At 33.8% G+C, this 21,693-nt stretch overlaps 1 protein-coding gene across 1 annotated transcript in view; it reads left to right on the top strand.

Annotated features, from left to right (window-relative positions):
• Positions 1-21,693, top strand: part of LOC110461915 — a 55,450-nt gene that overhangs the window by 13,389 nt on the left and 20,368 nt on the right. Inside the window, exons 4-20 of the mRNA XM_021515649.1 lie at positions 655-825; positions 1,416-1,544; positions 2,006-2,182; positions 4,418-4,770; positions 6,604-6,787; positions 7,377-7,515; positions 8,122-8,263; positions 9,049-9,193; positions 11,323-11,467; positions 15,021-15,089; positions 15,527-15,711; positions 15,968-16,104; positions 16,769-16,972; positions 17,350-17,612; positions 18,192-18,337; positions 18,673-18,845; positions 20,675-20,810. Of these exons, the coding sequence (XP_021371324.1) occupies positions 655-825; positions 1,416-1,544; positions 2,006-2,182; positions 4,418-4,770; positions 6,604-6,787; positions 7,377-7,515; positions 8,122-8,263; positions 9,049-9,193; positions 11,323-11,467; positions 15,021-15,089; positions 15,527-15,711; positions 15,968-16,104; positions 16,769-16,972; positions 17,350-17,612; positions 18,192-18,337; positions 18,673-18,845; positions 20,675-20,810 (2,898 nt within the window). The remainder of the gene's footprint in view (positions 1-654; positions 826-1,415; positions 1,545-2,005; positions 2,183-4,417; positions 4,771-6,603; positions 6,788-7,376; positions 7,516-8,121; positions 8,264-9,048; positions 9,194-11,322; positions 11,468-15,020; positions 15,090-15,526; positions 15,712-15,967; positions 16,105-16,768; positions 16,973-17,349; positions 17,613-18,191; positions 18,338-18,672; positions 18,846-20,674; positions 20,811-21,693) is intronic.

Raw genomic sequence — 21,693 nt, 5'->3', positions numbered from 1 at the left:
TGATTTTTTGCACTAAGTATTCTTTTTAGTGTCGACTAAGTATGTTTATTACCGTGTACGTATTTCTTTAACATGTAGGGAGTACCAATTAAGTGTTTTTTGAAACACTTAAAACAACTTTTTGTTGACTGTTTCACTCACCTGGTATACATGTTTATTGTCTTCTCGTTTCAAATGTGTTAACTTTCTACTTCCGTTTTATTTCTCCCATGCTACCTTTTTATTGGCATTACTTTTAAATCATTATGCGTAATGTATTTATTGCTTTTCCTTCCAACTACTCTAATATAATCTTTATTGTTAGTTTGTATCTCAGTAGTGACCTTTTGAATAGATTAATACAACTTTAAATTGCCAGTTTAAATCACCTGATGAACTTTTTCTTGGTGTTTTTTTCTCACTTTATATACATGTACTTACTCTGTGTTCGATCAACTGACTTAGTATATCTATATTTAACTGATGACTCATAGAAAGAGGAAAGAGAAGAATGGTGCAATGGACATGCTGTATCCATTACGACATGTTTAAGGTGCAGTCACCCATGCTTGTGATATGTTCATATTTCCTATGCAAAATATTAAGAAGATTGTATGAGTCATGAGGTAGTCTGTTTATATTAAGCAAAATAATTTTCCTAATTCATCTATTTAGTCAATATATCCGCTGCCCTGGTTGTGAAGGACCTCATATCGGCTGAGACCCCTGTGGAATTTACCATTCAAGATTTGCTCAAAGAAGTTCAATCTGTCAATGTCCGTCAAGGTGCGATGGTGAAGGTCGTGTGCCCGACGGACAGCACAATCGTGAAGCAGGTTACTAAAGGTAGGTTAATAGACAACCATATCATAATAAATATTGAATCAGTACAACAATGTGAAATGATATATAATCCTTTTCATATAAAAAAAATAATCTGGCATAAAACGAAGGACGGCGTACAGTTTCACTAATTCAAAAAAAAGAAAAAAAAAAAGGTTTAATGCTAATGGTGCCACTATACAAATTTTTAGTCATGAGATTTTCAATTTTGTACGGTTTCTTCTCTTTGTAGTGTTTATGTTAATAGAGTTTGAGCGAATGATTAGTTTTTAAATTTTTTTTAGCATATTTTCTGTTGATGCTCCGAATATTAAAAAATCCAAGACAGCAACGTATTAAAAGCCTATGTTTTTCAGTAAATTTTTGTGTTCATATTTACCTTTGATTTTTTTAACATTTTTAAACATGTATCGCATGATGTTTTTACAGAATACTGCCGAAAAGGGGGACAGATATTGCGTTATAGTGAAAATTGTTGTGACACGTGCATTATACATGTATATATTACATAGTCCAGCTTGGTGGTACTCTTTTCTTTAATACATCTCATGTATTATGATGCATACTCATAGTCAGAATATCCAACCTTCTAGGTCGAAACACTAGCAGGCTAACAAAGGATAAAGTGATATCAATGGGGGACACTATCAAGCTATCAGTAGAGGCAAACCGAAGTCGAGATCTACCGTCCCTGTATAGATGTTTAGTAACAACTAAACCAGGTATGGTATACACTATATTTTAATACTTTTACGAACGTATTTCGATCGTATTTTTCAATAACTAAATATTTGATAGCATAAAGATAACGACCAGTTGCGGAATGTTACGACTTTGGTGTTTTATATATCACCTTCCTTGTTTTAACTTTTTTGCAATTCGGTTTATCAATAAAATTAGCATTTTATATTTATTGACACAATACAATTGTATCACATTAATATACGGTTATTGATTCTTATATACTGCATTTAAACATCCACTTTTAACTCGGAGGTAAACATATATTTCGGGGTTGCGGTGGCCTAGTTGTCAGGCGTCAGACCGTCTGCTACTACTTGCCCTCCACCAACGGGGCGCTGGCTCGATGCCTTTGAAACCTGACACGCTCTGAAATTACTATATATGTTAATTTGACGTTTTCATGCTATTTGGAAACTGAATATACTCTCTATTGTTTCAGATACAACGATCGACCCAGTGGTACATTTCGGTCTTATAGCAGCCATCTTACCCCCTCTCGCAAAAACAGATGTGATCCTCAAAAACATAACGCTGACAAGGGACGAGACATTGTCACGTGTTCCCTTGTCTGCGTTAATTCAGTTGCGCAGACCTGGGTTTGATATTGATGTTGGAGGTAAGTAGGCAATTATTTAAACTTAAAAACATAGTCGACAGTCATTGCTACAGAAATGTATAACATTGATACAGGAAACTATAATGCTGTCAAACGACTAATCGTTATTGGCAGGGCAGTCGACATATCCAAACATAATGTGGTCGATTATAACACTACCAAATCTTCAGGAGAATACGATGTTTCCGATGTGATGTAACAAAGAAAGACGCGTCTCCATTTTGAAACAATGCATGTTATCGTTTGTACATTGGGATGATTCTTTATATAATTGCAATTCCATTGAATGTTTGCAAGATACTATTTCCGACAATACATTATAAAACTCTTCCAAACTTGTTTTACCTGAGAGATTTTATTCTCTATTTTTTTCCGACCCAAATAAATTGTTGTTGCTGTAAAGTAACACATTTTGAAAAATAAGTTATCATATCAAAATCAATTAATGGGTGCAGCAAATACGACAGAAAACATGAAAAAACGATACTTTGGTGTATTTGGCATGTATTACGTACAGTGTGGTTTCCTGTCCAAGTTAGCACGAATCGTTTAAGAACCGCAATAGTCAATGTTCGTTCTGAACAAAGCTCAGCATTGCCACTCAGATCTCACTAAAGCAGAATCCAGTGAAATGCGAGAGATGTTTCAGCTGTTTCTTAAACATTCTAGATTAATTCGTCTTTAATCCAATTAGTCTATGATTGAAACCTTGAAACAGGGAATGATCAAAACAAATAAATAAGGTATGAGCTACCTGTAAGATTGCTGACGTAGTCCAACAATATTCACTCTTTACGTGGATGGTATACATACTTACATTCGCAGAGAATATCAAGATTTTTGGAAGCTTTTCCATCTTGCACGACAACTTATTTGCCTAGGATATGGGTTGTTATTATCTCCCTTGCGACGTCATTTTAAATCACAACCTAATCATTTTTTGACATTAAGAGTCTGGGTCAGTTTAAACATTGTTGCATTAACATAAATATTAATTAATTCAAAATTGTCATAACCTGGAATTATTTCCATTTTGATTATATTCTAGCGTTTTCCTCAAAATTATTGAGAAACGCTTTATTGTTTTTTAATTTTAGTAAACTGATGGTGCTTTTCAAAAGAAAGAAAATGTTATTCTTATGCAAATTGACAGGAATTCTTCAACCTCTATTTAAAGTTAAATACCCAGAGCGTAAATGCTTGTATTTTCATTTTAAAAGAGGCTGAAAATGTTTTCGAACCTTGAAAATAGGTGCAAAATTCGACGATTAGAAATATCGTTTTTTGTATTGACACCTAAGACAAAATTATACAATGTAAAAGAAGACCAAACGGCGTTTTCCTTGTTCCAGCGAGTTATCATCAGATTTATAATATTTCGTAGCATACATGTACGTATAACGCTGATTGACATTACCGTGTTAACATTACTGGATATAAAGTTGTCGAATTGACAGAATTACATCTATGGCTGTAAAAAATACATAAACAATCCGTATCACGATAAAAAACGGTTAAAATCAAATACAGTGTGGTGTACATGTATTGAATGAACGACTATTCAGGTAACTATGTAGTCACATCACTTTATGTGGTATTGTTATCAATACTCAATTTGTGCGACATACTTTTCTTACTTCGAGTAGCTTAACCAATTACCATAGCGAATAGTTATATACCAAAAAATATCTTTATTTATCCTTTTTCAAAAGACGTCTAAACAAAGGGAAATCTCCGGACCTCTTGATTATGTAGTACAATTTTTATCTACTATGCATCTGGTTAAAACATTTTTATGATGCTTTCGTATAACAATGCTAGGAATTAATTTCAAATGTATCGATCTCCTTAAGGTCCTGCAACCTTCTATTGCCTTTGTAGGAATACGGAGAAAAAAACAAAATTTAACTGAAAATTGACTTTTTGAGACCTATACTCAACAGAAAATAACGAAACTCTTTACCTTAAAACACCATTTTTAACAACTACGCGTTAGTTGTAACTTAGTCAATATGATTAAACCGGCTTTATGTGTAGAAAGTCTCATACTATTGGATCAAATTTAAGGTCGAGTATATTTTTAATCAGATTTGACATTGTCCTCTAGGTTACGAATGATATTGATTTATCTGGTGTGTATTTAAGAATTTAATTATCAAATAATTTATCGAAAAGGCTTTTGGTATTTATTTATTTTGGTATTTATTTATTTTTTTAACTTTTCTTGTACAACAGCTTTTGCCGTTCGTGCCGAAGAGCAATCCAAAGGCATTAAACAGATTGAGGAATCGCCTGCAGTGGCTTTGTTGTTGAAGAAGTTAAGAGACACTCTTACTGAACACAAAGATGTCACCAAAAACGTTGAACTTTTGATACCCAAAAACCCCGGAAGTTTTAATCTAACCTTTAGAGATGCAGACAAGTCGTTCAGGTCTCTCACTGGAGCAAAGATCAACATTGGAGCCATGCAAAAAACCTGGATATATATCGATAAACCGATCAGTGCTCCTATTGGTTTGACAACACTTACTGTAACGACATTCTCCAAGTTCGTCAGAATTCCAAAAGGCTTGGCAATAGGCATCGAGGTAAACATTTATAATGACACATTGTTTTTTTTTTTTTTTTTTTCTGTCACACGTGTAAGATAAAGTAACGAATATAGTATTCTCTTTTAGTCAAAGTAAATCAATTTAAGGAAATGTTTAAAGTACATCAAGACCAATAACCATAAAAGATTTCTCACTTTGCGAACGTTTACATCCATAGCTCTGACATTATTTATTTTTCACATTTTATATAAGTTGGCAATCATCGATATATATGTGTCTTTTAACAACAACTAATGGAAAAACAAATATTGCTTTCTTTCCACGTCCATTAAATGGAGGTTTCGAGAACCAGAAGAGTTTGATTGTTAAGAAATTTCACAAATAGGTAGCAGATTTAAACGAATACATTTCTTAACGTTTAAAACCAAAGGAATCAAATGCGTTGCAATACTTACACACTTTTGTTTTAAGCCAGAGCGAATTTTTATTCAATCATTGGTTTTATGTAAAACAAACATGTTGTGAAACACTATCAACAGAAAAATCAGTATTTAGATAGAAAAGTAACGCGGAGTTGAAGTTAGAATTTGAAACCTCAAATAGTGTCCGGTCTAGCTGATGTGTGTGTGTCATGTGTTCCTCCTCAGAAAGCTACACAGCTAGAATATCAGAACTGTTGTGTTACTAGATGCAGATACAGTAGTACAATTTTTGATAGGATTATATTTGTCTCATTTATGGTAGTTTTGCCGGAATTGTATTTGCCATCGGATAAAGTATAAAGCATGCCGACGAACGCGATGAATACATGTTACATGTACTTAGTCCCCATCCTGTACCGTGTTTACTATTTGGAATTCGATAAACGGTCAACCAGCTTCATCCAGATGGCATCGCGTGGTCTGAAACAGTCGGGCTCATCACCTATCCTAAATGAGCAAAAACGGTCTTGCACGCGCTCTGCAAGACATGCTCTCTCAAATCTTTCTTGGTTGTAGAAACATCAACATACAGCATTAAAACACGCCGTCGCTTATTTTAACAGTTTCTTTATTATGTTAGAGAGAAGGTTTTCAATTATTTATTCTAAAAACAATTCTCAGAAAGCATGTAAAAAGAAAAAAAAAATCAGAATTCCGCAGCAGGCCTTAACCATATTTGAATTCCCGATCGACAATAAGAGTTCCTCATCACTGAACCACAAACTCAAGTATTCGTAGGTTTCAGGTATTTTGATGGGATCTGGGCATTTTTTTCATTCAAATAAGGTTGTTCAATTCTGTCTAGTACATGTGTTCACTCATCTAAAATGGCAATCCACATAAAGTGAATCTAGTAACATTTCCTTTGCCTGCATTGTGTTGCTCGTCGATGTAGGGGTGGTCAGTGCTATTTTGTGAATAGTTACTTTATATACCTTGGATGATAAAAAAATGATTGTTACACATTGTCGTATTTCACATAATAATATTTAGATTGGCATGTTTTTACAGTGATTCTGCTCTTTTTATTAAGGATGCTTGTACCACTGAATGATGGTTTTTCGTATAGACAGTATCCCCCTTCAAACTTCTGTTTTGATATAACTGTGGCACAGTTTGGCCAACACACCTCCGTTGACTAGGTAGCTCAGTAGATATGAGCGATAGTATAAACATTTGAAATCAAGTGATCGAATCCATGGTTAGACCCACTGATTTTTTTAACTCAAATTACTGTGGAAATTATTTATCTAAGATATAGTCATGCTGGGAAAATACTTAGTTGCAGTCTTTGGCAGCGGTACGAGAGTCCTTTAAAGTAACGTGTCTTGTAATGATTTCATTTAAACATCTTCTTTATGTAGTATTCCTCTTTTTTTATATGCAGGTCACAAAAAACAATTTTCCACCCTTCCTCAAAGAAAGAAGGGCCATGGAACCAAAGCTGCTTTCATCGACAACTAATTCACTCGAGTTTCAATGCGGTAAACACGTACTGGACTTGTTTGATGACAAGAACACGCATGACACTCTCTCGTGTGTAATTTTGTTTGCAACGTCCGCTTCAAAAGGTAGATTAACTTATCAAAGTTTTTTTAAATCAGCTCTTCTGAATGAGCACGTGATAAAGAAAGAAAATGAAATACAACTTTACCAATTGCATTAATGACAGTCTTTCACAATATTTCTTGACCATTAAAATAAATTGGAAACACTATGCATATTACTCAAGAAAATGGTTCTTGATTAAAATGATTCTGATGCGAGAATTGTCACAGCACGGTTTAAATGACTGAAAAATAAAAGGCTTTTTGTATTTCTCACCTCCCCGTTCGTATATGAGAAATCCTGTCCAGAACAGGAAAGGAGAGTTGTTTACACCTTAAATTTCATTTCTGTCCGACATTGCATTATGGCACAGCAATGATGGAACGCTTTAAAAAGGAGTAACATATCAATGCTCTAAGGCAGAAAATGTACCAACTTGATGAAATTGGATATTGAAATATTCCTACAACCGTAAAAGTCTGAAAGACGGTATCGACTTCTTTGTGGAAACTTTTTTGTCTAGATCGGATGCAGTAAAACATAAGTCATTGCCATTTTAAGAGTAGTTCTACATCACTTTAAACTTAACAAATACTTATCGCTGTATTGAAGGAACTTGGAAGTATCAAGAAAACAGCGATGAATGGAAAAACGTTCCTGTAAGACGCTTGGCCAATACTAACGACACCATTTCGCTGGAAGCTGTAGTAATAAGTGAACATGGCAAATTTAAGTTCCTACTAGACAGCAGGTAAATCGTTACATCTTTGTTGCTTTTGATTGATGTTGCTTCTTTATCGCCTGGTATTTGTATATAATTGCAAACACTGCAATCATTCATTGAAAAAAACGCATGGTAACTCTTTTATCAAAACATTGTTTTAATAAAGGATTTCCAAGGATAAAATGTGCAAAAGGTTTTGTATTTAAAAAGGCATTTAAAGGATCCCAGTCCCACTGAACTGTGTTTTTCCTTGTTTGCAACACCCTCCCGTTATCTTCCGTTTACATATAACAGTATAACTATTATGTCAGGACACTTTCATCAGTCAGGTAGTTCAATTAGTTTAATCGATAATTTAGCAATCTGAAGTTCAGGGTTCTCACCATGGTCTAGCCCCACTCAGAACACTGTTGTTGATTATATTTTGTTTATTTCATGCTTTTATCATAAACATCGTTGCGTTTTTGTTTCATAAATTATTTATCAAAGTTATCGTCATGTAAGAAATACAAAAAAAATCCAATTCTTGGTTACATTGTTTAACAGTGGTACAGGGGCTCCTTTAAACATAGCAATAGATGTTGAATCCTTACATCATTGTCAGCAATCTAATGAATTAATATTTCTTTTCAGCACTCAAGAAATGGATTTCAAAGTCGCTGTACGATACACGTCCATATTTTTCTTGGCTACAGACGGAACTAATCTGCAGAATCCGGAACAGTTTCCATACAAATTGAATCTGACTCTCAAGAAGTGTGAAAATGACCCCAAAGTATGAGTACAGATGTGTTGTAGTTTGACGAATATATTTCCTAGCATATAAGTGTTGAAAATCGACCATTACATTCATTAAGATATACAGTGTAGTATATTATGTATGTTTATATATTGTGAAAAGATCATCTTGAAAACGTTCAATTTCAGTGATTATTAATTGATTTATTTTAGATCATCCATTCAAGGGTTAGTTTGTTTCTATTTGCTTTTCCCTAAGTGACTTAATTTGTAATTAGGTAGTTAAGCAACATAAAACAGATTTTGTTCGGAATTTTAAACCCTGGCTACAGCAAATATGATGTGACCACTCAAAGGATTATTTTAAATAATGTTTCATTGAAGATGGAGGAAAAACAACCAACCAGTCACATTATACTGACAACTGGCTGATCAATGTTAACCGATACTAAAATAAAGATAAACGCCAAGCAAGTGGAAGGAATTACCAAATTAAAAATATTTGTGTTAGTCAGTGATTTGGCTTGCATAAGAAAACAGTTAGAAAAAATAAAGAGAACGGCAATTTCCCAAATGTTGCAATTGGAACAGCATATTGTTTTAACTACTTGTATGTCAACCATTAGTACAAACGTAAAAGAGTCCCGAATACAATTATATTATTTATTTATTTTTAAATCCATATGCAAATTGATTGTTATTTCGTGTATTTACATTTTTGTAAAAAGAAACAAAAAGCCACTTAAAATATTTCCGTTTTCAAGTTTTGAACATTATTGATGGTACGAATTTGTTTGATAATAATTCTGAGGTACATTACAGTATCCTTGTCTCCATGGTCCAAATACTGCAGTCTCGCGGAGATTGGCTCATTTGTATGTATACCCGCAATGTTCAAGGAATTGTGACAACGAAATTGTCTGTGGAGATCAAGTTTCAACAGAAAAGTGTCCCAAATGTGGAAAAGGTATGTAATATTTACATTGATTATTGTAAAAAAAAGTGATGCTTGTGTTAATTTTCGCGTTGTGACAACTGTTAGCGGTGTAAACATTTTTTGCGTTGTGACAACTGATAGCGGTGTAGACATTTTTCGCGTTGTGACAACTGATAGCGGTGTAGACATTTTTTGCGTTGAAATATCATCATCTATGTTTTTCCTCATACATGTACTACATGTACCTACAAAAATATGATAAAAACAATTACCATCTTTATACTAATACCATGATAAAGTCATGATCACGGACGGTCAATGTGAGATTATTATAGAAGAATTTGAGAACGAATTGAGAGGACAACTCGAGAATGGATTTTCCCATTTCTTAATGTATTATAGCGCCAATTGATGACAGGAACCGGAAAAATTATCCACAAACAAGTATTTCGAGTACGAAAATTGTTCGATATCAAGAAAGTATCTTAAAATGATGAAACAATATTATGAGGATAAAAGCGCCATTTAAGGCGTAAATGTGCGAATGTAGAATCTAATAAATGTGCGCATGTAGAACCTAATAACCACAATTCTTTATTTTTCTATATCTTTCTACATGCTTTAAAGTTCAATTTCAATTTCGATTTCAACATATTTTATTGACATAAAAATTCAACAATATTGGACATCAGGAATTGCCTATATATGTCATCTCCTTACAGCTACATCCAGTGGGGAACGCATTGTTAACATATATAAAAGACATATTCATTATAAATACGCAAAGGGGAAGTAACCTTTTTCCGAAGCTTACTGTATAATAGTGATGAGTTAAGATAGTTGCCCTTTTAATTAAGACAATTAATACACATATTTGCAAAATCTGTTTTTTACTAAGCTATATATAGCAACACTTATGGAAATATTCAAAATATATATATTTGGTAGATTTGGCTCTATCTCTCCAAAGGATACAGGCAACTTATGAAGCTTAAAAGTCAATTACAGCAAACAGATATTTAGTTTACTGGTAGGGTCGCACTAACTCTTGAATAGATAATGACTAGTTGTACATTTTCAAAAGTAGGAGTTAACGCAAGTAGCTAGTATGGTAAAACCCAATCTGTGTTGCCCAGAAAAAGTACATAGATATGTATACTATGTTATTATGACCTTTATCATTTTAATGAAAAAACATATTATTAAAAAATTCAAATCTTAGAAGATATATATCATTCACGTGTATTTCTGCTATATCATAGGAACACTACTAAGCACGAAGTAAGCTAGTAGTTTATATACGATAAACAGTTCGTCATAACCCTTCAGAACATGAAACAAAGTGTGATTATCTATAGTCATCAAGGGTTGTCAGTGCGAAATTACACGTGAGGGGTTTTAAAAGAACATGAGAACGACTCGAGAATAGATTTTCTAATTTAGGTATGCGTTTTACTTTAAATGAGAATGTTCGCGCTATCTAATGAGAAGAATGCTAAACACTAAACTAAAAAGTGATATCTAAACAACAGAGGCGCATATAATAATATGAATATTACCACAAGAAACACACGACCATTCTCTAACAGGATATTAAGTTTTATTGAAATGAGATATCAAATTTAGAGTGGCGAATATATCTTGAAAATAAAGTAAATTAGCATAGAATCCTGTGGGAAACTGACGTTACGTAAACGACTTTTGACGTTTGGCTGTATACATACATACAATGTACACTTTTTCTATTTCGTGAAAGTTAAATGATGTTATTTAAGCAAAGAATGTTTTAGCAAATGTTGTCATGGTCCTTTAACACGCGTTGCTATTTATGACAAACTTATTAAAGCCCAGCAGGGATTTATGTAAGTTAGTCAGCAATAGAAATGTGTGTTATAGGACCGTAACAATATTAGCTAAACTATTCAGCATTGATACTTACATTTTTATTGTATATATCTTTATTTTGAACAGTTCTTTGAACAGCTGATTAGGTCTTGACAACAATGAAATTGCAATAGAAATTGATGCCGTTACATCAGCAATGTTGCTATAGTCTAACAACAGCATTTGCCTCCTCAATGCATTGCAATGGAAGGATGCTGGGCAATGTAAATAAAATATCGTATATGTTACTAACTTATATGTAATTGTTATTGTAGGTACTCAACTGAACGAATGCACCGATACATGTTATGATCCGCGAGATCAAAACAAAAAGATGGAGGGAAGGGATTGCCGTGAAAAATGCGATTATGGGGATTATCAACTTTATACAATACCTGGCGGAAACCCAATGTGTCTACCGTACGTAATATCTTTATTACTTCTATACATGTAACAAATATATGAAAATTAATCGATTTGCCTTTGACAATATAGACGATTAGAGATTACAAGGCTTGTGTAATGTAGGTATCTGCTTAACAATCCATTGTGAAGGTACGTGTGAAAATAAACTGTATATGTTTTACATTATTAAGAAACACGTATTTGTTACTTACAATAAACACTCTTGTTGGCCTGGATGTAAGTGCGCGGGAGTCTTATGTGGGAGGAAACAGGAGTATCCGGGGAAAACCCACGTGGTCGGGCAGTTGACCCAATACCGTTTCACATCCGATCGGGGATCGAACCCCAGCCGCTTTTGTAAACGATGAGTGCGTTATCCATTGCGCCACATGAACACCCATTGTCATGGCAGCGAAACGGTTGAATGCACAGTTAACTCGAAACAGTAGTAAAACTAACAAACCAATTCAATGGTTGGGCGCTACTTCCGGTCAGTCTGTTGTCAGGCATGATTGTTCTTTTTGTCCTTCTGAAACCAGTTCCTTCCATCAATCAGAAATGTACATGTATATATGTTATCAGTAGTTAGCTATCACCATTTTAAACCGTGATATGATAAATATGTTAAGGAAAGCAGTGAGATGATTATAAAAAAATCAAATGTTATTGAAAGTATAAGCAACAAGCAAACCAAACAGATTAATAAACGACAGACATCATTTCTTCCATATCATTGTCAGCATTGCAATTTCAAAACATCTATCAGTGTTATGTCTTTTAAGACAGAAAATATCAGCAAAACTAGCTGGCAAACTGCTGCCTGTAATCTTCACAGTTTCAACAAAATAATGTTATTAAACATGATCGGTTTCTGATGAAACTGGGCCATTATTCTTTAAAATGGATTAGTTTATTTTAAATTGGAGCTTAATCCATATACATTTAAGTAGTATAGAACTACTTTACTTAATATTTGGTGATGATTGGATATTCTCCATAGAAAGGGAGGCAACTGATATAAAACTATCATATTGATTTACGGAACAATTTATAGAAAAGTATGTAAAGCTTATCATTTATCAAAACTTTTGAAAGGAGATAAAGTCAAGCTTTCTACTTTTTAGATATTGTTGATCGCTGCAAAAGGCATGTAATAATTTTGTCAGGTAATTTTAATTTGACATTATCTAATAATTTTACTAAAGTTAAAAGATGGGAGGTAACCCTGGTATAAGCCTTATAATGTACACATGTTAGGTGAGGCATTATTAGCTCACCTGCCCGAAGGGCAAGTGAGCTTATGCCATGGTGCGGCCTAGGATGATGATATTTGGCCAGCAGCATGCTGAAATCAAGGGCTACCAAGTTTGTTCAAATGTATGACCTTCTCCCATTTTCAATGTCACAGGGGTCAAATATGTTTAAAACCTTTAAAACAACTTCTTCTCAATAACCAAACAGCCTCGGATGATGATATTTGACCAGAAGCATGCTGGGATGAAGAGCTAACAAGTTTGTTAAAACAAATTACCTTCACCCATTTTCAAGGTTACATGGGTCAAATATGTTAAAATCTTTGAAAAACTTCTTCTAAATAACCAAGAGGCCTAGGGTGATGATATTTGGTTAGTAATATGCTGGGATGAAGGGCTACCAAGTTTGTTCAAACGAATGACCATCATCTATTTTCAAGGTAACAGGGTTCAAATATGTTAAAAACCTTTAAACAACTTCTTCTCAATAACCAAGAGTCTTGGATGATGATATTTGGCCAGTAACATGCTAGGATGAAGGGCTACCAAGTTTGTTCAAATGAATGACCTTCATCTATTTTCAAGGTCACATGGGTCAAATATGTTAAATACCTTTAAACAACCTCTTTTGAATTACCAAGAGGCCAAGGGTTATGATATTTTGCCAGTTAGATGCTGGGATTAAGGGCTACCAAGTTTGTTCAAACAAATTACCTTCACCCATTTTCAAGGTCACAGGGGTTAAATATGTTTAAAACCTTTAAACAACTTCTTCTGAATACCCAAGATGGAAAGGATAAGGATATTTCGCCAGTAACACGCTGGGATGAAGAGCTACCAAGTTTGTTCAAACGAATGACCTCCATCTATTTTCAAGGTCACAGGGTTTAAATATGTTAAAAACCTTTCAACAACTTCTTCTCAATAACCAAAATGCCTGTGATGATGACATTTGGCCAGTTACATGCTGGGATGAAGTGCTACCAAGTTTGTTCAAACAAATGACCTTCATCTATTTTCAAGATCACAGGGTTCAAATATGTTTAAAACTTTTAAACAACTTTTTCTCAATAACCAAAGCGCCTAAGATGATGATATTTGGCCAGTAGCATGCTAGGATTAAGGACTACCAAGTTTGTTCAAACGAATAACCTTGACATATATTAAAGGTCACAGGGGTCAAATATGTTTAAAACCTTTAAACGACTTCTCAATAAGCAAAAGGCTAAGGGTGATGATATTTGGCCATTAACATGCTGGTATCAAGGACTACCAGTTTTGTTTTCAAATGAATGACCTTAGCCCATATTCAAGGTCACAGTGGTCAATATATGTTTAAATCTTTAAATGGCTTGTTCTGTATAACCAAAAGGTCCAGTGTAATGATATTTTGCCAGAAGCATGCTTGGTTGGACGACTATAAACTCTGTTCAACTTTATGTCCTTGTTCGACATTCAAGGTCAAAGGCGTCATATGTTCAAATCTTTTAATAGGTTCTTATGAGTCAAACACTAAATATTTTGCCTGTAGCTGTATTTTAGTCCACTTTTAAGATTGTTTGTGAGAATAATACCAGGTGAGCGATTCAGGCCCATGGGCCTCTTGCATTTATCATACATTAGTAATTTCAAAATGTTGAAATAATTCAATGATTTATAGGATTTCTGTATTAAATGAAATTAAGCTGAATATACTGTAATACATATTCCTATGTGTTTGTTTGTTTTCCAATCAGTAATAATTCAATTGCTATGAACAATGAAGAGTGCAATCAATGTATACAAACTCTGTAACTTTACTGCTAGAATATGACAAAAGCAAAAAAGAACAAGTTTACACAAATATCAAGGAGTATATCCCTATTTGACATTCTCAGACAACTGGCAGGAGTTAAGACATCTCCCGTAGTTTTGTTGCCTGTATTATGCACATGGTGCTAGTTTCCTATATGCAATAGGCTTGTCCTGTTGTTGTTTTTTAATTTGGCAAATTGTAAAACCCGCACTGTTTATATTACTTCTGTGCTTACATATTATTTTGAGTGATTCACATTTCAAATCCATCCGTGTATTCGAAGTTCGAAGTAATTGATTTATTACTTATATCTAAAAAAAAACAGTCCAGGAAAGACGATTGTTGTCTCCTGTGATTTTTCGCATTACCTTGCCGCGAATAAATACCTTGACGCCCTGTCTTGAAAAAAAGTATGTATGTATAAGGTCGATCCCCAAACATGAACATTAAATTTTCTGAAAAGAAGTGATAAATCACTTTCATTTTTCGTATTTATAAGAACATTTTGCTTTGTTTACAGAACTGGACTTACTGATGCTGAGATCCAACAGCACATATGTGTCAATATTAACAAAGGCGAGCTCAACAAGTGAGGCGTGCACGACGATTTGAATAATTTGTGTCTCAATTTACAGCATGTTCTATTTTATTTATTATTCAAACATCTGACATTGTGAAAGCTTCCTCAAACGTCCAAAACATTATTCAGTGATTCCAATCGTTTGTTATTGTTTTTCTTCTTTTTAACTTTAACATATTAGATGTTATGATATTCATACCATATAACTATATAAAATGTGTGTATTAAGGTTAAATTGTTTTGAATGGATTGATTACTGATATTAAACACTTGTTTTAAACATTCAAATTAAGGAATAGGTGAATGAAACAACAATTCACTTGCATGCTAGATTATCAACAAATTGGTTATTTCTAATCATAATATCTTGACATTTCTTTAGTAAATTTTATTTTTGTGAATGTGCAGCTATGTTTTAAAGCCAAAACTGTTTACCTCTTGCAAAGATGTCAACGATGCTATGGCGGTAACACAACCAAAACGAAAACAGAAGGCTTAGACAGGTGTGGGACATGTGACGGGGATGGCTCATGTGTGGACAGTTGTGATGGGATCCCAAATGGACCCAAGAAGATCGACACTTGTGGTCGATGTCTGGATCAAAAATCAACGGATTTCAACTCTAAAACTGGTACATGACATAAATCACTTTTTTTCAAAGTGTTAGCCCAACATTCTTTATCATGATTGTTAAGTTGTACATTCAAAAAGACTTTAAACGGACGAATGAAATGGACTATCAGCTTGATTAATAAAATAGGTATCAGTGTGATACATTAGCTGAACGGATTTGCGGTGTTTCACGACGGGTTTTTTTCATGAACATTTTCAAGAAATTTCACAGTTGAGTTGTTAGATCCTTGATATGATGTTTATTTGTAACCTAGGTTCAACTTTAAAACTCGGTACAATTACACCTGACAAAATTGTTGCGGTTGGGAAAATCACATTCGAGATTACTGGTTGCAATTTTCACTTACTGCAAGGAGCACCGACCTGCTCATTGAAAAAAGGAGATATTGAGGTGAGTTTGATTTGTTTGTAATACATGATACATGCTTGTAATTTGATCATTTACATTAGGCAAGACATGCAATTTTAACTATCTTTTTGTAAGATGATTTAAGATATTTTGTAAAACCTTAACTTCACTCACGATCTGGTTTAGTTTTTTTCTCAGGATTGAAAACATATTTCAAGTATGAATATGATATGAAGGTAAGGACCATTTAGTTTGTGATAAATGGCTGAGTCCAAAAGCTTAGATTAAAAGTGACTGTTGCTAATTATTTGATTATATTTTACATGTCTTGAAAGTATGTCAAGGGTTTAGCTCATGATTCATATTTCGTATCTACTTTGACTTCTTGCAGTAGAGAATTTGTTATTTTTTAAAGATACAGTGATTTTGATTTCAATTGCACTGTTCTCTGTAGTCCATTTCGTTCTTTATCGTATTTTTTACATTGATTTGTTGATTCATTGATGTTTCATTAATTTCATTCATCAGTTTATCCACTCACTTATTCAAGAAATCTCCCAAATATATCTCAAACTTTCTATATTAGGAAAAAGATCATGCTTACTGCAACCATGTACAATGACCTAAAACATATTCTGTGGTCTGGTGCAACATGCCTGTTATTAATTGTTTTTAACAGAATATCTGGTTATTTTTTTTTTTAAAGATACAACTAGAAACCGAATTCGACTCACCAAAGTTATTTGCTAAACAAGATATGACAGGTGTTGACACAGGCGTGTACTCGCTGCATTGTGTGCGTAAGGCAAGCAAAGTACCTACGTTAGAAGGAATCGACGTCACGGTGTTTGCTACGCCTTCCATATCGAGTATTAACCCTTCTTCGACCAACATACAAAATGAGGTTAACGTAAGAATCAAATTCTGTTTTTTACTGATTATTACTTGTTATGCTTGAAATATCTATGTTTTAGGTTAACTCAATTGGGTGATCGACCTCGAGTTTAAATACCATACCATTATTTACTAATCCTTTTTTGTCGTTAAACTTAGGTTATATTATGCATGCTGACACATGTACACAAAAATGTTTATTCGACCTGTCAATGCTATATACGTAATTCTTTCTGAAATGTATATTTTGAAACGAAAATACGTCAGCAAATGAAAGGATTGCTCTTCTCATACACCTCTGTAAAACGTGCTTATGTAAGTAAAACACATGTTATTCATGTACATTTTCATGTAACTTATGTTATATAATAGAATGTGTTACTTCCTATTAAGGTAAATCTGTGTGGATCCGACTTGAATTCTGACACAGGAAAGCTCAAATGCGCAATGACATGCCCGTTCCCCTTGGGTTCAAAAATGGCACAGAGAAGCTGTTTAGTTAATCGTGGCGATCGCTATATCATCATGGACGCCAGTATTACCATGAACGCTTGTGTGCGATGTCACTCCGCTGACGTCTTTAAAAGAATTTATGAACCAGGACAACTTCAATTGGCGGTTTTGTTGGAAAAGCAGATGTTGTCCTCATTTCAAGAGTAAGTAATATATTGATATTCCAGGGATACTATCATTTATTTTCTTAACAAAATTACAGCTCTGTATTCATCAACAAACGTAAATATCTTCGAATTAGACAAAATTTGGACAAACAAAATGCATTAGCAATAAACAAATATCATTAACTATAACCATTTTAATGTTCTCATCAATAAAACTAGTCTCGTAATCTCACTTAATTTTTATCGTGTTTTCATTAAAGTTTGATTGCAATAGGCGACTAACATGTCAGCTCTACAGAATCCTTTTTTTCTGTGTGTTCTGCTATGGAGACATTAAGAAAACTCAAACTGAAACCCAGTCTCAATTGCAACACCTAGGTCCTCTATCTTTTGCTTTCTTCCTTAGTACTTTTTTCTTCTCCGCATGTCTCCCTGGGCAACTAGTGTCATTTGTACTAAGTAATGCGTTTGCGATGATTAAACCCTGAAAAAAATACAGGAGAATGATACAAAACTCATAAGACATTGTAAACTTACTATAAAGCTACGGCTTTGATTAGTAATCCTCGTGTTTACTTTGTTAAGACACATCCACATCTGATCTTTACTTTTCAGCCTCTCGCCAGCGACGATAACAGTCACTGCTGGTGCCCCAAATCTACAACAGGTCACCTTTGATGCCTTCTGCAAGTTAATACTCACATTTGATAGACCTGTCGTCGGGCCAAGGAAGGCATCTCTACTATTCGTACCTGCGATCGGTGAGTGGTGTACGCTAGATATATGATGAGTGTCTTTGTCATGTGTATATCTGATTTAGTAACAACAACAGATGTATTTGTATTCGTATGGTGTGGAAATCAAAATGTTCTACAAGGAGGTATTTCCATTTTGCAATATTTAAAAACTGTATAAGCACAATGTTTGCTGTTCCATGGTGAATGTTTTCAATAGAGAACTGTCGTACTAAAAGAATAGTCAATTGTGCTTTAATAAAACGTGCCGTCCACCAACAAAATACATATGTACCTGTTATTAGACTCGACTGTACCTTTAAAGTCCGATCCCGTAAACCTGTTTGTATGTACGTTTGCAGATTCTAAGATTTACTACAAATCAAAACAGCTTATAGTCAAATTGGAAGACGCCCCAATGTTTCAGGAAGGTGAAAATATAACTGTGCGTCCGGGTTTAATAAAGCAACGGAGCATGCATTCAGAACACGCAAATGCTAATGCAGAATTTTCCTTCATAGTTCCACCTCCAGAGGTAAGTACACAATAGACATTACAAAGGAACAGCAATTATAACATGTTGTAAGTCTTTGATATACTAGCCTTCATTTTGAGGTACTTATATGATGCCAGTAGAAATACATTGTGAAGTCCTTTGGGCAGGAGGATATACATTGATATAGCAAGAACACAAGAATGGCCGGTGAACCTTTCTAGTTTCTTGAGCTTTTTCAGAAACAACTAATACTTATCAGTTACCTTAAGTTAAATAACGTTATCAGTAGTTAAGCAGTTGACAATTATAGTGACGTAATCAATAAAGAGTGAAAGTGACGGGCAAAGGAGGAAACTGCAAAACATTTTGTCTTCAAGCTGTGCAAGTATGTTGTACATCAGAAATAGTCGTGGAATATGTGTACATAAGTTTAATTGCTAGCAATCGTCTTCCTTCCTTTGACGTCTGTGTGTATTCATTCTTAGTCTTAGTTTACAACAGGTTTGTTTGGCACAAATTCTCCTCTGTTTACATATTAAAGAGTCAACGATATTTGTAATTTTCTTTTATTACAGGGTATACTTCGTTAAATATCTATTTTTAAGTCGTTTGCAAAATAGTTATCTGATTTATCACCGGGCCAAGCATCTGCAGTTACAAGCAAAATCGGTCACACTAATGGGAAAACCTCATCCTCCTATCACTAGATCAATTAACTTCATATTTTATAATAGTGCTCTTTTCAGTATGTACTCCTCTGAGGAGCCAAACAATTATTGTATTAAACTTATGTGGAATTGGAGAAAAAGGAGAATATGAGAAAATAAAAAATACATAGAAAGTGTACGTCCGTGTGCTTTTTTTGTTTGTTATAATGGTCAAATATGCCAGTTCAACATAAAGTGCGACTTTTGGTGAAATTTATCGTTTTGGCCATATGAAAACCAAAAGTATGCAATACTTTGAACGTGTACCATCAGAAATTAATGAATGTTTGCAAAACTTATAAAACACATATTTCCTTCTAAATTCTAAAAGTGAAATTTCTTTAACCGATATTTTTTATCTTAGAAATGCAATTTATGTAACCCTACCCCCAATTTTTGATTGGGAGTGGTGGTCCGTGAGCTTATGTTTTTGATACTGTAAAAGCATTCATTTATATAGTATATTATTTTTTGTTTAAGTGTTCACCTTTTGTGGGATAAAACACCCATAGCGCTTCAGTAAATAAATCAGTAGCAAAATATCAATATTGTACAGTTTTCCACTTTGTTGTATGATATTTTCATAATATTGAACATTTAAAACTTGAACATCAAAAACTAACTTAATACGGTTAAAATGGTGATACAATGACACTTTTAGTGATAGATATAACGTCAAGAATAGTGGAGGTTACACTTGCGTACAGTGCAAGAAATGCACATTTTTGAGATATTCCAAATGGCCGCCGAATTTGTCATTTTGATAAAAACATGTACACAAAAAATTCTGCAAACATTGGGCATCTAGTGTTTTGATACATTTTTCAAATGCATGCTTGCTTTTTAAATTCTTCGTAATTTGATATATTTGATAAAAACAAACCCGCTATACTAGATCAAAACGAGATTTGAACGTGACTGTAACCACAGAATAGAACATCCTTAAGGCAGTCAATAGTTTATACAGTTTCTATAATATAAGGTTTTACGAGAACACACTGTCTATCTTTGTGCTGTTTTTCATGCTTTTGGGCCAAGTATTTATCGATTTAGAGAACACAATGAACAGTGAAATTTGGGTATCATTTCTATAATGATTTTTCAAAAATCTGCCACTCTGCATAAATATATATATTGGCTACTCTAAATATCTTTTTACAGGAACCTCCAGAAGTGAAAATACTTTCAAGATCTCTCGGCAACTTAACAGAATGTCAGGAAACGGTGTTGTCAATTAAAATAAAGGGCGTTGGATCGTGCGTCAAATTGGCATACAGTTGGAGCGTTAGTATGGTCGGTAGGTAATTATTTTATTGTTGGAAGGTGCGTACTTTTCATGGCGTAGGTACATTGTAGTTTCTTCATTGTCAGTAGGTACTCATTTGATTGTATGTTGGTACTTAAATTATTGTCAGTAGGCACTTAATTTATTGTCGTTAGGTACTAATTCAATTGTAGGTAGTTAAATATTCTATCGCTGTAATGTAGTTATTTAATGGTCGATAGGTACTGATTTTATTGTCGCTATGTACTTATTTCATTAAATTTGTGGGGAAGTACTTATTTTATTGTCTTTAGGTAATATTTTATTGTCTTAAGTTACTTATTTTATTATCGTTAGATTCTTATTTCATTATCGTTAGATACTTTTTTATTGTAGGTAGAGACTTATTTAATTGTCAATATATACATATTTCATTGTCGTTAGGAACTTTATTCATTGTCGGTCGGTGCTTATGTTATTGTAGGTAGGTACTTATTTTATTAACGATGGGTACTTATTCATTTATTGTCGGTAGATACTTATTTTATTGTCTGTAGATACTTATTTTATTGTCGGTTGGTACTTATTTTATTGTCGGAAGGTACATATCTTATTGTCGGTTGGTGCTTATTTTATTGTCGATGGATACTTATTTTAGGAAATGATAAACCTATTGGAAACCAACTAGTGGGTAACAGCCTTGACGTATGTTTTTTGGTCCATCTGCTAATTGTGACGTCATGTTACACTGCTTCATCAGGACACCATCATCCATTTCTTCGTCAAACATATATATGGAAACGGGAATTATGCATTCCAAAGATAAACATGTGTTTTTTTAGACATAATATATGACCGTTGTGGGAGAAGAAGGTCACCTTACTCGTAAGTCGTGATGGCTTATTGTCAGGTCTAT

The sequence above is a fragment of the Mizuhopecten yessoensis genome, unplaced genomic scaffold (assembly GCF_002113885.1).
Source record: "Mizuhopecten yessoensis strain PY_sf001 unplaced genomic scaffold, ASM211388v2 scaffold10707, whole genome shotgun sequence".
NCBI lineage: Eukaryota > Metazoa > Mollusca > Bivalvia > Pectinida > Pectinidae > Mizuhopecten > Mizuhopecten yessoensis.
The sequence above is the reverse complement of the archived record's forward strand: the minus strand, read 5'-3'. Positions and strand labels throughout refer to the sequence as shown.